Here is a 16,694-nt window from a genome sequence, read left to right as displayed (position 1 = left end):
TGCCCTTAAAGGGTAGATCGAATACTGTATAAGAAGGGTTATATTAGCAGGTAGATAGGGTAGTAGTAGGTACAAGTAGTATTCGATAAGGAGCTAAGAGGAGAGGGAGGAAGGCAGGCAAGTTAGCCTATTGCTAAGCGCTAAGCCCTGCCTAAGGCATTAAGACCCTAGCTTTACTCGAGCCCGGTTATATGCCAATTACGTGTAACCTCTTTAGTCCTAACAATTTGCTATAGATATATTTAATTTTTAACTAAATATTTAAAGCCTACTAACTAAGAGTCTAAGGGAATTAATAGCGCGCGTCCAGACTAGTTATAGTAGCAAACTACTACTTAGATACTAGTACTTATACTAAGCCCTACTAAACTATATACTATAGCTAGAACAAACTACTATATAACTTAAAAAAGCATAACTATAATTAAGAAATATAAGATTAGTAAATTTTCCTTTATAAACTAGGGCATAGATATATATAGAAACTAAAATTATAATATTCTCTAAAACTAGTATCGTATTCCTAGAACCTTATAAATAGCTACATTATATATATTATAAAGATACCTAGGCCTATAGCTGTAGAGTCTAAGAGCCTTTAGCTATCGAAGTTTACTAGCCTCGGTAGTCGAGATATATATACGATTAGTAATCAAAACAAATACATTGCAAGCTGCTAGTCTTAGAACGCGATAGTAGTCTACAACACTTCCTAGTTAGTGTGTTAGTTATCCTAAGTGAAGCTGAATTTCTCTAGGGTCCTTCGAGCTAGATTTTTAAGACAACGCGATATATAGATATAGCGATTTTAGTAAAAAAATAGTAGTAATAGAATGCCCTCTCTCGGAGTATTTAGTATATTACGTTAGAACTTAGAATTCGCGTCTAGCTTTATAAGCGAGTCGATAGTAGGTATTTAGTTAAAAGGAGGGCTTATATAGCGGTAAAGTTCTTTAGATATACGATTTTTATATATCTTTTAGCTACTCTACCCTACGACTAGTCTTATTCGAGCGTCTTATATCCAGATAATCGGGTTATATTTAGGCTAGGAATTTAAGATAGATAGTCTAAGCTAGAGATATAAAAACCCTAGCAAATAAGCAAATAGTAATTACTATAGTGAATAATAAATTGGGGTAATGGTAATTACTAAATAGTAATTGCTATTACTATTACTATTGCTAGAGATCTTTAAGAAATAGTAATAGTACTAATAGTAGGAGTAATAGCAAAATAGTAATTACTATACTTTTACTAGTATACTATTTTTAGAAATATACTAGTAAAGATAGTATAGAATACACTATCTTTAGACAAATGGCAATTGCTATATAGCTACTACTATTGCTATTACTGTAGACTTCTTCCTAAGATTACTACTACTATTACTATTACTATTGCTAATTTAACTTTACTATCTACAATTTACTATTACTATTACTATTACTAAGGTTTTTATATCTCTAGGGATTACTATTACTATTGCTATTGTTATTGCTAATTTGACTTTATTGTTTACTACTTACTATTGCTATTGCTATTGCTAGGGTTTTTATATCTCTAATATTAGTCTCGCTATCGCTCCTTGCGCTAACCTATATCAAACTCGTTCTGAGATATGACTTTAAAGATTGTATTTCGCCTAATAGCTACTCTACCAACGAGCACATTAATATCATCAGAAATGAGGCTTGTTTCGTCTGTCGTGCACTCGAGGCAGCGCCAACGTGGCAGGCGATGTTGCCTTAAGAACCAGTTCTAGCGGATCTATTTCAGGCAGAACTTCAGGCAGGAACCGAAAGTCTATACCTCCATCATTTCAAGCTCTTTACGACAACTTCTACATCACACCTCTCTAGCTGTGTCGAGCGCTCAAGATGGGCAAAGGTGAGTCGCGAACACTCAATATACATGTGTTGTCGCTGACGTAGCGCTGACAGGTCACAGGCACGGACAAACTCTACATTACCCACAGCGAGTGGTCATCTGAAGATGCTTTCTCTGCCAGCGCTGGCGCAAATGCGAGGAAGGCTGCGAACGCTGGTGCCGGCGCCAATTTCAAACGACTTCCTTTCAATTTTTGCGCCGTATCGCTCCAACCATTCGAACATCCAGTATGCACAGCCGACGGCACGATATTCGACTTGACGAACATTCTGCCATGGATTCGCAAGCACGGCACAAACCCGGTGAACGGGCAGCCTTTGAAGAGTGCAGATTTGATCAAGCTCAATTTCTTGAAGAATGAGGAAGGCGAGTTCGTGGATCCAGTGACCTTCAAAGTGATTACGGACAACACACATCTGGTTGGAATCAAAACGACAGGGAATGTTTTCAGCTATGATACAGTGGAGAGACTGAACATCAAGGCCAAGAACTGGAGGGATCTGCTCAACGATGAGGAATTCAAGCGAAGCGATATCATCACGCTACAAGATCCTCAAAATATTGAGTCAAGGAACTTGAGCCAGTTCAAGTATCTGCAGGACGGCCAAAGCACACTCACGCCAGAGCAGGAGGCGGAGCGAAGTGCTGGAGTGAACGACCAGAATTTGGGGTCAGCAGCAAAGATACTGAAGGCAAAGGAGGCAGTTGCGAAAGCGAGAGCCGACAGAGAAAAAGCTGCGAATAGCCCCTCCACAGAAGGCCAAGCACTCGCGAATGCGCGTAAAGCACATGCAGAGACTGCCAAGTCATCGAGAACAACGAAGCCGACACCGTACAATGCCGCGCAATATACGAATGGTTTGGCGGCTGCCTCCTTTACGAGCACTGGAATGACACCAAATACTTCGACTGAGCGAGCTATAATGACCGATGAGGAATACATGCTGAAGCCAAAGCGCGTCAAGCAGAAAGGCTATGCACGAATAACAACAAACTTAGGCGCCATGAATATTGAGCTGTACCCAGAATACGCACCAAAAGCTGTTTGGAACTTCATCCACCTTGCCAAACGTGGTTATTACAATGGCATCAATTTTCATCGAAACATCAAGAACTTCATGATTCAAGGTGGTGACCCCTCAGGCACCGGAAGAGGCGGACAGTCATGCTGGGGCAAGACTTTCGTCGATGAATTCGAGGGACCGCTGGTGCATGACTCACGGGGCGTACTTTCCATGGCGAACAAGGGGAAAGACACAAACACGAGCCAGTTCTTCATCCTATATCGGCAAGCGAAGCACCTGGATCGCAAACATACGATATTCGGCAGAGTAGTCGAAGGACTGGATACCTTGGATCGGCTGGAGAAGGTTGAGGTGGATGACAAGAGCCGGCCGCTCCAGGACCTCGTGATGGAAGATGTGGTTGTGTACGTCGACCCATTCGAGGACTTTTTGAAGCAGAGAGACGAGAAAGAAGCGGATGAGGCTCGGAAGGAGAGAATACGGAAGGAGGGTGGTACTGAGGATGATCGAACGACGTGGACTGGAAAGAGGATCAGAGCAGACGGCAAGGTGGAGAATGGTGGCGGTGCTGGTGGAGTTGGGAAGTATATGAAGCAGAGCGCCCCTGCGGAAGAAGATGAGGTGGTCGGTGAGTGGGATGAGCCAGAGCCTCCGCCGATCAAGAAGGCCAAGAAGGGCGGCGGATTTGGCAATTTCGATGCTTGGTGAATTACAGAATGACAATGCACTTCAGCCTCTTCCTATCAAGTATAGGCGACCAAAGCAGCGATGAAAGATTCCACTTGAAATCTTGGGTTCGATACAGAATGTCAACACAGGCCTCATTATTCTAATGATGGAACATGATTGATGACCTCGTCGATGAATTGATACTGCCTCTCAGCATCAGCAGCAGGCGGGCTCCAAGGCAGTCGTTGGCTTGTATAGCACTTGCAAAACGCATCAGCACATAGAAGCGTCCAGGTTTGTGCTCGACCTAGACCTACCTCAAAACAAGGAGCGGGCACCTTGTCAAACAAACCGAGAGTGACGATGCTCACTCTCTCATCCATCAAAGTTGGCACGCATCCGACAGGACTCCCGCATGCAGAACAGAAGCTCCTAGGCACGGTCCTTCCACTGCCCGTATTGCTATCCTGGTAGACCTTGAGTGTCTTTTTCGAGTCGGTAAGTTGTACGGTCTTTGTAGGTGTTATGAAACACATGGCGGCAGGACCCCCGGAGAATTTGCGGCAGTTGAGGCAATGGCAGAGATGGCCATTAGGTTCGGAGTAGAGGTCTTTATCGAGGGTAAGAACGATGGAGATAGAGCCGCAGAGACATGAGCCTTTGTACGTGTTTTGTGGTGTGGTTGTGGCCATGGTGGCGAGCTTCGCAAGTTTCGCAGTGTGATTGATTGTGATTGTGTCTTGGAAGTTAGAGCAGTGTATGTCTTATGTTTATCTGTTCGCTTATCCGGGACTGCCTTCTTATGTGCAATGCTTAAGCACTTTTCCTTTGAGGTTGCAATGACCGAAGGATTTCGGCGTGGAATTGCAGCCGTATTACAAGGTAGTATCACCTGCTGGAGGTACGTAATTTATGGAAAGCGTATTATTGATCAAGCGAATGCCAAGTGGGCCAAGGTATGCGCCATTTTGCAATTTGGTATGCGTTGCTCATACTACGGTGGCGTCAGCCTTTCGATGGGATTAGGGTTGTGGTCTGGGAAAGCGGTGGGATGGGCCTGAGAAAGGATTCAGGGCAGCATTTGGATCGACCTGTCTATCTTTTGAGCAGAGTAGTATAATACAAGCGCAATATCCGCTGCTCATTATGCGTGAAATATGCGGTGCTTCTGTGCAATGCGTGAGATTCTTACAAAGCTGGCTTGGCGCCTGCTGTAAGGAGCTGTCATATAGTGTTAGCATGCAACAGCCAACGCGAATTCAATCGCTATGTCAACTGTTCATCGAACTCACCTCACTCGCGCTCTGCTGCATGCGCATCTCCCTCTCCATCTCCTGCACCTGCTGCTCTTCGCTGAACGCCAGTGCCCACGGTACTCCCAACAGCAGCGCGCTCGTGCTGATGACCCAAATTGCCTTTCCACTGAAGCTCGCACTCTTTGATACCCAGCTGTAGCCTGTCGATGCGACATTGGAGACGTGCTTGCGGTATGTCGGCGGGACAATGTCTTTCAATGCATATACTCGGTCGAGCAGTGATTCGTCGAGGCTCTCATCATCATAATCATCATCATCTGAAACTTCCGATTCTGCCAATATTCGTCAGCATGCAATGACGCTAGGCTTCGTGTTGCTACGCAATGCGTACCGCTATCTGTGTCCCACTCATCCTCGTCGTCCTTTGGGCCCTGCTGGGGTGCGTAGAGCTCCTCATCGGGAACCTCCTCGAGCTTGACCATATTGACGAGGGGGGACTTTATACGGAGATGGAGACGCTGGAATTCGAATTTCGATTAGGATGGTCGTGCGCTGGTGATGTTGGTTCGATGTAACAGATGGCACACGATCAAAAGTTCATCGAAAGCTGCTTCAAACTTCGCGCACGGACAAGACAAGACAGCTCGGCTTCGGCTTCGGCTTCGGCTTCGCGCCCGACTCGCGCAGAGCCTCATGCCGTCACGAGCTCGACCAGCCAGGACCAGAGAAATCTGCGGTTGACCACGCTAAAAGCGGAGTTGACCAACGTCCGTATAGCCGAGTCTATGCGTAACCGTATATATGGTTAGCCGCAAATTAGCGCCTACGCATCTACTTTCCTACTAATCGACTAATTCTTTCCCTTCCCTTTCCTTCTACTATACGAATGCCCGCTTCTTAGACTATATAGATTACGAGTACCGAACAAAACTACTATCTAAAGTACCGACTAAAGCTATAGAGACTCTATTAACCTTTCTTCCCTATATATAGGAAGATTATAAATATAAATATTCTAATAAGCTTATCTCGTATACCGAGTCTATTAACGAGCGCGTATATATAAGTATATAGATATATATATCCTTTAGCTTACCGAGATATAGGCCTCTAATGTCTTTACGTTAGGAATGCTTGCGGAAGAAGATCGCATCGCCTTAGAGGCTATAGAAGACAAGCAGCTAGAAAGCAATATTATAGGCTTAGCTATAGCTAATAGTATGCCTATACTTTCTAATAAGACTTAGCTACTTCCTCGACCCGGGCCTACCCTTATTACAAATGCTATATATGCCCCGCTTTCTGTTAAGCATATCGAACATATTGCTACGATACTAGAATACCTAAGTAGTTATAACTATAGCTATATATATATCGTTCTACTTGCGGATTACTATAACTATACCGATCTTATCCTAGAGAACGTTATAAAGATTCCGGCCGTTCTTAAATATAGAGTATATATAGGCGTGTATATTGTTATATATATGCTAATATATATTAGATGCAATATAGGGCAAGGCAGCCCTATTCCCCGAAGGAAACTAAAGCGTCGTACTTTAATAGCGTATCTTATATTCGGGTACGGAAGAATTGTAGCGGTGTTAAGATATGTTAATATGCTTGCTTATATCTCCGGGAGGGCGCTACGCACTATCGCCTTACGGACGAGTACCTAAACTAGAGGGTTAATTCTATACCTCCGCTCGTAAGGATATTCGTACTAAGAGGAGAAGAGACGCAATACTAGGTAGAGAACTCACATGCGTATATATATCCGTAGTTAGATAGTTTACCGAGTACTAACCTACGGGCATAGGCTTTAGCATGTAGTATAAGCAGGATTCCGGTCGAGAAAAGCCTACGACGATTAACGCGAAGATTGTAGTTTAACGCACGAGGAGGCAGAGACGCCTATAAGTAATTGGTTATATATATAGGCATATCTATAGCTAACTGTATAGACGCTAGCTAGTTATTACTAGTACTCACTCGTATATACTAACTACTATACACACCTACGACTATTATGCTTCCGCTAAGTTATTCTAAAAGAAGGGAAATAGTTAATCGATATACTTAAGGACTTCTTCCAAAATCTACTAGTAGGTCCGACTAACGTTTATACGGTTATTAAGCCGACAAAGGTAGTTTATACGACATGCCGTAGGTACGTCTAAACCTATAGGCATAGATTAGCTAACACCGCGTAGAAGTCGATTACCTATAAGGGTAGGGCAAGCTCGTTACGTAAGAGTGTAAGGTTAAGTTCGATTTTATCGTCCCGCGCGATCCTATAAGGACGCCCTATATAATAATCGTATCTCGGGGCAAATATACGTATATACTACCCCCTCCGACGAAAGTCCCTACTCTTATTAAGGAAGAGCTAAAGGAATTGATTAAGAAGTGCATTTCGCCGGACCTAATAACGGGTATATATATAGCTATACCTATAGACTTCCGCTTACGTAGTCCTTAGCCCGATTCTAGGTCTATCCGATATTGTAGCAGTTCCTTAATAAAAAAGGGGTACTATTACTTACTAAGCTCTATGTTGCTTTAAACAATACTTCGCGCTTAACTACGATAATAGTAAAGCTTAAGCATATAGAGTATAGTTACCTTCGCGATATTAATATAGTAGAATAGGCATACAAATAGCAGAAACTCAACCCGAAGACTATACGTCCTTATCTATAGCTATAGATGCTAACATACGCTAATTTAGTAGCAATACATCCAAGACGTATATATCTCCCCTATAGGTATATAGACAGTAGTATGCTTTTATAGGGAACAAGTAGAGATCTTTACGTCTCTCTAGTTATTCGACGTCGATATGTCCTATAAACGTATCGTAGGATCTAATATAAACGAGGTTATCTTTGCGGTTGAGTTAGGTTAGAATAGAAAGCGTATATATAGGCTAACCTATAGCTATATACCTGCTAACAAGATAGTCTTCACCTTAGCTCGGGTTATCTGCAACGAGAAGAATACTAATCGGATATATTATCTCGTATAGAAGCGCCTATTTACGACCTTAGCGGCTGTCGTAGGTATAGGCAGATATAGGTAGGCATATATCTACGGGGATACGGACGGGTAGCACTGTATCGCAGTCGATCAGCTCGGGTGCTAATATACTAGTATCTATGCCCTAGCCTATGCCCGTACCTATACTAACCTATAGGCCTTAGTCTCTACCTATACGAAATCGACCCCCTCTATATAGCGGAGTATTACCTACAGCATATACTTATGCTCTGTCGTGTACACTTTATTAGGAACGTAGACAAGGTTATAAGCAAATAGCATAGTAGGGTTACTATAAAAGAGCGAGAAGATATACTATCCCTTATCGACGCTCCGAGCAGGTAGGAGTACTATACGATTATCGGCATCCTCTAACGTACGTCTATATATATAGCTATAGACATTCGCTAATATATACAGGGTCCCGGAACAAAGATCTCCGTAACTAGGCGACGAATAAGAAAAACGATGTTATTATAGCCGCGCTTAACCCCGAGTATACGCTTATAAACAAGGACATATATAGAAGCAGACGGGCGGATACAAATGCTAACAAACAGACGGGATATAAGTTATACTTATTCGGAACCGACCTACCTTTAATAATAGGTATTTCTAGAGCTACGACTATAGATATACGCGATATCGATTAGTTCTAGGGTTAGACCGACTACCGCGTAAAGCATACGTTAGTAAATGTCTCTATCTAGTCTAGATACGAGAGGGCACTATAGAAGCAAGGTAAGAGCTACCTATTAGCAGATTTATGCCCGTACTAATAGCCGTAGTTGTAAAGAAGACTAGGTGTAGACAGGAAAAGGCTATAAGGCTAGCGTACTAAGAGCAGGCCTCTAGCAATCTCTATAAGCATAGGAGTAATAGTAAGGATAAGCGCACTACTAGGGTCAATAATACGCATCGCGCCGCTAGAGCTTAGGTTAGAATAATTCCTACCCGGAGGACCCTCCTAGAATAGGAAACACGTTTACAATTACGGGATATCGAGCCTAGCCTACCGCTACATCTACGACCGTTATAACGCCTAACCGGAAGTCTAAGCCCTACGCCCGCCCTACGACCGTTATAACGCCTAAGCCTACTACCTAGGATTCGCCTATATATAATCCCTATCCGGGATCCTAAACTAGAGGTTACTAGCCGGCGACGAAAGCGAGCGAGCACGGAAAGTATGCCTCTACCTTTACGCGTTCCTACGCCTAGAGAAAGGGGAAACTAGAGATTAGTTACTAATACCGCTATATTAGGACCTAGCCGCATTGGAACGCCTATAGGTACGCCTATAGATATGTCTCGAGACAGGATTCAACTTCAAGATCAAACCCGAATTGTCCCTAGCTATAACTAGCCGATAATTGGATAGCTAATATAGCTACTAACAATGCCGCTAATACAGCTACTAATAGGACAGCCAATGCAGCTACCGATAGGACAGCTAATACAGCTACCGATAGGACAGCTAATGCAGCTACCGATAGGACAGCTAATGCAGCTACCGATAGGACAGCTAATATAGCTACCGATAGGACAGCTAATGCAGCTACCGATAGGACAGCTAATGCAGCCCCTAATAGGACAGCTAATGCAGCTACCGATAGGACAGCTAATGTAGCTACCGATAGGATAGCTAATGCAGCCTCTAATAGCTATACTAATAGCCGCGACAATGCCTTCCTTAATGCCTCCGGTTATACAACCTACCTTAATATATCCGCTAATACTAGCAGAGATCGCTAGTTTATAGGCGGAGTATCTACGGGCGCAGCTACAGATATACGACGAGATAGCTCGCTAGTTAAGAGAGGGTCGGAGATAGCTATATATATAGGTTGTATTAACATCTTTTTGGCATATATTACGTATATAGACATAGTCGAGCATATATGTATAGGCATAACTCGAGGGAGAGCCTTATCGTAAGCGCATAGGTATGTTCAAAGGGTAGATAAACTAGGCTAAAATTACCCTAATATTGAAATAATATTAAGCCTTTATTACTAAAAGGAAATGTAGGCGCATGCCTAAAGCGTAAGGTATGCGCATACCTATACGCAGCCGTATACAGAATAGAGGTAGTAACTAGAATAATAGTAGTAGAGATAAGTAATATTTGTATTAATATATATAACGAGAAAATTTAGAGAGAGAGCGATATCGTAATAACGTAAAATGTAATAGCTATAGAGTATTATTAATAAGTATAGATCTAAAAAAATAAAAAGATCTTTTTAGCTATATATATATAGGGCCTTCTACTATATAGGCAAACAAGTTAAACTATTTACTTTATATTACACTAGCGTAATAATCTTATACTAATATAAAATAATACTAAGCCTTTATTACTAAAACGGAAGAACAGACGCATATCTAGAGCGTGAGATATGTGCATACCTATGTAGTGTCTTATATAGAATAATACGTAAAGGGATAATAAAGTAGGACAAAACTAAGCTTTAACTATAATAATTATATTAGAGATAATATCTCTATTAATATATATATAACGAGAAAATTTAGAGAGAGAGCGATATCGTAATAACATAAAATATAATAGATAAAATATAATAGCTATAGAGTATTATTAATAAGTATAGATCTAAAAAAATAAAAAGATCTTTTTAGCTATATATATATAGGGTCTTCTACTATATAGGCAAACAAGTTAAACTATTTACTTTATATTACACTAGCGTAATAATCTTATACTAATATAAAATAATACTAAGCCTTTATTACTAAAACGGAAGAACGGACGCATATCTATAGCGTGAGATATGTGCATACCTATGTAGTGTCTTATATAGAATAATACGTAATAGGATAATAAAGTCGGATAAAACTAAGCTTTAACTATAATAATTATATTAGAGATAATATCTCTATTAATATATATATAACGAGAAAATTTAGAGAGAGAGCGATATCGTAATAACATAAAATATAATAGATAAAATATAATAGCTATAGAGTATTATTAATAAGTATAGATCTAAAAAAATAAAAAGATCTTTTTAGCTATATATATATAGGGTCTTCTACTATATAGGCAAACAAGTTAAACTATTTACTTTATATTACACTAGCGTAATAATCTTATACTAATATAAAATAATACTAAGCCTTTATTACTAAAACGGAAGAACGGACGCATATCTATAGCGTGAGATATGTGCATACCTATGTAGTGTCTTATATAGAATAATACGTAATAGGATAATAAAGTCGGATAAAACTAAGCTTTAACTATAATAGTTATATTAGAGATAATATTTCTATTAATATATATATAACGAGAAAATTTAGAGAGAGAGCGATATTGTAATAACATAAAATATAATAGCTATAGAGTATTATTAATAAGTATAGATCTAAAAAAATAAAAAGATCTTTTTAGCTATATATATATAGGGTCTTCTACTATATAGGTAAACAAGTTAAACTATTTACTTTATATTACACTAGCGTAATAATCTTATACTAATATAAAATAATACTAAGCCTTTATTACTAAAACGGAAGAACAGACGCATATCTATAGCGTGAGATATGTGCATACCTATGTAGTGTCTTATATAGAATAATACGTAAAGGGATAATAAAGTAGGACAAAACTAAGCTTTAACTATAATAATTATATTAGAGATAATATCTCTATTAATATATATATAACGAGAAAATTTAGAGAGAGAGCGATATTGTAATAACATAAAATATAATAGCTATAGAGTATTATTAATAAGTATAGATCTAAAAAAATAAAAAGATCTTTTTAGCTATATATATATAGGGTCTTCTACTATATAGGCAAACAAGTTAAACTATTTACTTTATATTACACTAGCGTAATAATCTTATACTAATATAAAATAATACTAAGCCTTTATTACTAAAACGGAAGAAGGGGCGCATATCTATAGCGTGAGATATGTGCATACCTATGTAGTGTCTCGCATAGAATAGGGAGTGCCTAATCGCTAGTGTATAGGTATGCGTAAAGGGATAATAAAGTAGGACAAAACTAAGCTTTAACTATAATAATTATATTACTAAAACGGAGGAACGGATGCATAGCTACAGCGTTGCCTTTGCGCATACCCGAAGGCATCTATATGCTAAGAGAGGGGCAGTAACTAGAATAATAGTAGTAGAGATTATATTTCTATTAATATATATAACGAGAAAATTTAGAGGGAGAGAGATATAGTAACAACGCAAATTGTAATAGTATAGAGTATTATTAATAAGTATAAATCTAAAAAAAATAAAAAGATCTTTTTAGCTATATATATATAGGGTCTTCTGCTGTATAGGTAAACAAGTTAAACTATTTACTTTATATTACACTAGCGTAATAATCTTATACTAATATAAAATAATACTAAGCCTTTATTACTAAAACGGGAGAAGGGGCGCATATCTATAGTAGGAGATATGTGCATACCTATGTAGTGTCTCGCATAGAATAGGGAGTGCCTAATCGCTAGTGCATAGGTATGCGTAAAGGGATAATAAAGTAGGACAAAACTAAGGTTTAACTATAATAATTATATTACTACAACGGAGGAACGGATGCATAGCTACAGCGTTGCCTTTGCGTATACCCGAAGGCATCTGTATACTAAGAGAGGGGTAGTAACTAGAATAATAGTAGTAGAGATTATATTTCTATTAATATATATAACGAGAAAATTTAGAGGGAGAGAGATATAGTAATAACGCAAATTGTAATAGTATAGAGTATTATTAATAAGTATAAATCTAAAGAAAAATAAAAAGATCTTTTTAGCTATATATATATAGGGTCTTCTACTATATAGGTAAACAAGTTAAACTATTTACTTTATATTACACTAGCGTAATAATCTTATACTAATATAAAATAATACTAAGCCTTTATTACTAAAACGGGAGAAGGGGCGCATATCTATAGCAGGAGATTTATACATACCTATATAGTGTCTCGCATAGAATAGGGAGTGCCTAATCGCTAGTATATAGGTATGCCTTTATATTACACTAGCGTAATAGTCTTATACTAATATTAAATAATACTAAGCCTTTATTACTAAAACGGAGGAACGGATGCATAGCTACAGTGTTGCCTCTGCGCATACCTAAAGACATTTATATGCTAGGAGAGGGGCAGTAACTAGAATAATAGTAGTAGAGATTATATTTCTATTAATATATATAACGAGAAAATTTAGAGAGAGAGAGAGATAGTAACAACGCAAATTATAATAGTATAGAGTATTATTAATATATATAAATAGGAATTAATAAAAAATAGCATAGGGTATTCTACTATATAGGAATATAACTTAAACTATATACTTTGTATATTAAAGAAATAGCAAAGATACGCAGATCTAGAGCATTATTTATGCGTAGATATGCGCGAGACATTGGCTAAACATATAGCGCTCCTTCTGTTCGTTCGGTAAAGGGGCTAGCGCCCCGGCAATAGCCGTCCGCTAGGTAAGCAGAGTTATAGGCGTAGATATGTCTATAGTTATGCCAATACATCTTAGCTGCCTGCTATCGCGTCGTTAGAGAGGGTATCGAGTAAACAGAGCTATAGCTAGACGTATAAGCATAGCGATAGCCGTATGTATAAAACTCCCGCTGCCCGCTGCTAGCTCGGTCGACGCTAGCTAAAGTACGTTTTAGCGATTAAAGAAGTTGCGGAAAATGGTATAACGTTAGCTATGCCTCTATATACGAGCTATACTATAAGCAGTGGTATGAACTTTACTATACGCATAGGTCGGCGTATAGGTTTATATATAAATTACTATATACTAAACGCTATAGGATGTTAATCTATATACTCTTACCGCCGCTAAGCCAAACATTAGCTAGCGCAAAGCTAAATTAACGCGCGAGCTATAGCTATAACCGGTTATATACGCATAGCTATCTAATTCTCTAACGAATCCCTTTCCCCGGTACGAGCCCTGCGGTACTCTTGTCTATACGCGTAGGTGTAGCTATAGATTAGAGTACGTATGCCTTTATATTCTCGTAGGTATAGTTACCCTATTTGCAGTCTATACATCCGTTAGTATACTAACAGACTAAAACGGATAGATAGGTATACTCGTCTTCGTACCGGCGGCCTTATAAGTATTGCAGAGTACGGCTATATTAGGGAAGCGCCTTTTAAAGTCGTTATTTGTAAGCGTCCTATTGACCTACGCGCATTAGTATAAGTATAGATAAGGCTAGCCTTATACTTACCCTGCTAGACTTCGAGGCAAGTATAAGCTCGAATTTGCTATATATATTAGCGGCGACAAGTCTCTATAACTATATCTAAGCATATACCCTTGCTTAGACCTAGAATCCATTTCCTCGTCCTCGTTCTCGTCCTCCGTAGACGACTTAATAACTACGGTCGGGGTCTTAGGACCTTTAGTAGAGGGCTTATCGGTAGCTATATCGGTAGCCTTGCTTTTCGCCTCGTTCTTAGCCTTGTTTTTAGCCTCGTTCTTAGCCTTGCTTTTAGCCTCGTTCTTAGCCTCGCTCTTAGCCTCGTTCTTAGTCTAGTCGCTAGCCGCGTCGCTAGCCTCGTCGCTAGTCTCGTCGCTGCCCTCGTCGCTAGTCTCGTCGCTACCTATATCGGCCTTCTTCGAGGTCGCCTTAGAGGGACCCTTGCTAGATAGGTATTAGAATACGCATATCTATAATCGTAGACTTACGTATACTCTCGCGCCTCGTCCTCGTACATCTCCTAGAGGCGGTCGTAGAATTCTAAGGCTCGTTAATAGGAATTAATAGGCAAATGTATAGGCATAGCTATATCTATATAGCGCTTCAACTTGTCTTCCGGGGTATAGCGACCGCCGGTATCCCGCTTGCTATCTTCCTTACGTCCCTCTTCGACGACGCCGCTATACTATAAAGGTATAAGTATAAGTAGATCTATTCGAGGACAATATATACCCCGTACTAAATATGCGTCGCGAGTGTCCTTATATCGCGGTATATTATCTACGCAAGTATTAGCAGAACATATAGGTATACGCGAAGGCTAGGTTATATATAATACATGCCCTCCTCGTCGTATATATCCTCTAAACTCTTATTACTATAGAGATTAGTGCTATACATAGATATACGTAATAGTATAACTATACCCGTTATCCTCCGTAGCGTCGATAAATCGACTCTAGTTTTTAGTACTAGCCGGTATACGACAAACGACCTCACCTATAAAAAGGCGAATAGCGGGCACTTTCTTCTTTAGGCATGTCTATATATATAAGTATATAGATAGGTAAGGGCAGAAGAATGCTTACGACGATATCTAGAATTAGTAGAGGGACTAGCTCGCTACTAAGCAGACGCTTTTTGTACTTGCGGTAGCTGCTCTGTTTGCGCATTAGTATATAGCGACGTATAGCTATAGGAATGTACTTACGCTACCGTTAACGAGCGAGCTCGGGAATACGTAGCCCTTAATGTCCTACGGCATAGTCGACTGCTATGCGTATAGCTTTGTGCGGATGTATATGTAAACACTAGAATTAATTCTAGTACTAAGCGGATTAGGAATGCGCATAGGTATATATAGAGGGCTCTAGGTCTAATACGTACGAGTAGTTTATAGTAGAGAAAGAAGAAGAGGGTTCGAGCGTATAGAAAAGCGCAAAGATATTATATCCTTACTTAGCGTGATATATAATCCTAGCATAATAGAATCTTCGTATCCGGGATTGCCGGTCTCCCGATCCGATATACGCAAACGTATAGGCATGTGTCTGCGCATATACTTAGTATGTCTTGTTCGACCCTAATAGAGTACTCTACTATAATCTCGTTATATATAACACTTAAACTAATATACTAGGTATATCTTCGTATACTTGTAATTAGCCTTCGACTCGTTATCCTACTAATATATACTAGTAACAGTCTATTATAAAAATAGAATAAAACCTTATACTATTAGGAGTACTAAAGAACGCAGAGCCGGTATATTACTAGACGACTTTATAGGAATACTAGTAGTATCTTATAGATAGTAACTTAAAACCTATTAAATAAGCACTAGGAGTATAACTAGTATTCTAATACGAAGGGACCTAAGCTTTATCTACTAGCCTCTAGGCCCGAAGAAAAAGGGTTTCTACACAGGAGAATACAAGGTAACCTAAGGACTATTCTAGTCTATATAGGCTACCTATAGGCTTAAGAGTTACAATTATAACCTTCTAAATATTTTATCTACCTAAGATCTAAGATAGATACCTAGTATATTAATAGCTACTAGACTAAATATAATACTATATAGTAAATTAAATTGAGCTACACCTCGACTAATAGTGTGTTAATCTGAACTATTGCCTAGTTCTAGCTACATATTTTGCCTCTATAAACGCTTAGATTTATAATAATATTTAACGAGTATCGCAAAGTCTAACGCGAATATAACGTATATACTTAATCCGATAGGCGAGCAGTTACTATTCAGGTATTAACTATTGCTAGCTAGTTATAGCTCCTTATAGTATTAACTATATCTCGACAAATAGTAGGTTAACCTATATAATTAGTATACGGTTAGAGGCCTATATAGCAAATTAAATGTTACTAGTAAATTAGATTTCTAGTAGGTAGTACTAAGCGGAGGCTAATACTCCTACTACTACTACCACTACTATTAGCTATAATAGTATAAGGTTCTATAGGTAGTATAACCTATCGTAGTATATATAGCTATACTTAGTAGTTAGAAGAGTCTACTTATAATTTATACTATAGTATATAGCGCACTATAATAGCACCTCTA

At 39.2% G+C, this 16,694-nt stretch overlaps 4 protein-coding genes across 4 annotated transcripts; 2 read left to right on the top strand and 2 right to left on the bottom strand.

Annotated features, from left to right (window-relative positions):
- Nucleotides 1–1,880: 1,880 nt before the first annotated feature.
- MYCFIDRAFT_82565 (uncharacterized protein) lies at nucleotides 1,881–3,623 on the top strand (the record flags this gene model as incomplete). Its single annotated transcript, XM_007924662.1, has 2 exons — nucleotides 1,881–1,890; nucleotides 1,951–3,623. 2 exons carry the CDS (start codon nucleotides 1,881–1,883, stop codon nucleotides 3,621–3,623), a joined length of 1,683 nt encoding a protein of 560 aa, XP_007922853.1.
- MYCFIDRAFT_161338 (uncharacterized protein) lies at nucleotides 3,596–4,284 on the bottom strand. Its single transcript, XM_007925026.1, has 2 exons — nucleotides 3,902–4,284; nucleotides 3,596–3,844 (listed from the first exon to the last, which is right to left on the bottom strand). Exons 1-2 carry the CDS (start codon nucleotides 4,274–4,276, stop codon nucleotides 3,740–3,742), a joined length of 480 nt encoding a protein of 159 aa, XP_007923217.1. The 5' UTR covers nucleotides 4,277–4,284; the 3' UTR covers nucleotides 3,596–3,739.
- A 383-nt stretch (nucleotides 4,285–4,667) lies between these two features.
- Nucleotides 4,668–5,598, bottom strand: MYCFIDRAFT_59699 (uncharacterized protein). Its single transcript, XM_007924452.1, has 3 exons — nucleotides 5,232–5,598; nucleotides 4,877–5,172; nucleotides 4,668–4,805 (listed from the first exon to the last, which is right to left on the bottom strand). Exons 1-3 carry the CDS (start codon nucleotides 5,320–5,322, stop codon nucleotides 4,773–4,775), a joined length of 420 nt encoding a protein of 139 aa, XP_007922643.1. The 5' UTR covers nucleotides 5,323–5,598; the 3' UTR covers nucleotides 4,668–4,772.
- MYCFIDRAFT_171582 (uncharacterized protein) lies at nucleotides 5,350–13,018 on the top strand (the record flags this gene model as incomplete). Its single annotated transcript, XM_007925025.1, has 3 exons — nucleotides 5,350–5,395; nucleotides 5,419–5,611; nucleotides 12,991–13,018. 3 exons carry the CDS (start codon nucleotides 5,350–5,352, stop codon nucleotides 13,016–13,018), a joined length of 267 nt encoding a protein of 88 aa, XP_007923216.1.
- Between the last annotated feature and the right edge of the window lie 3,676 nt (nucleotides 13,019–16,694).

Source organism: Pseudocercospora fijiensis (assembly GCF_000340215.1).
Source record: "Pseudocercospora fijiensis CIRAD86 unplaced genomic scaffold MYCFIscaffold_2, whole genome shotgun sequence".
Classification (NCBI taxonomy): Eukaryota; Fungi; Ascomycota; class Dothideomycetes; order Mycosphaerellales; family Mycosphaerellaceae; genus Pseudocercospora; species Pseudocercospora fijiensis.
The sequence above is the reverse complement of the archived record's forward strand: the minus strand, read 5'-3'. Positions and strand labels throughout refer to the sequence as shown.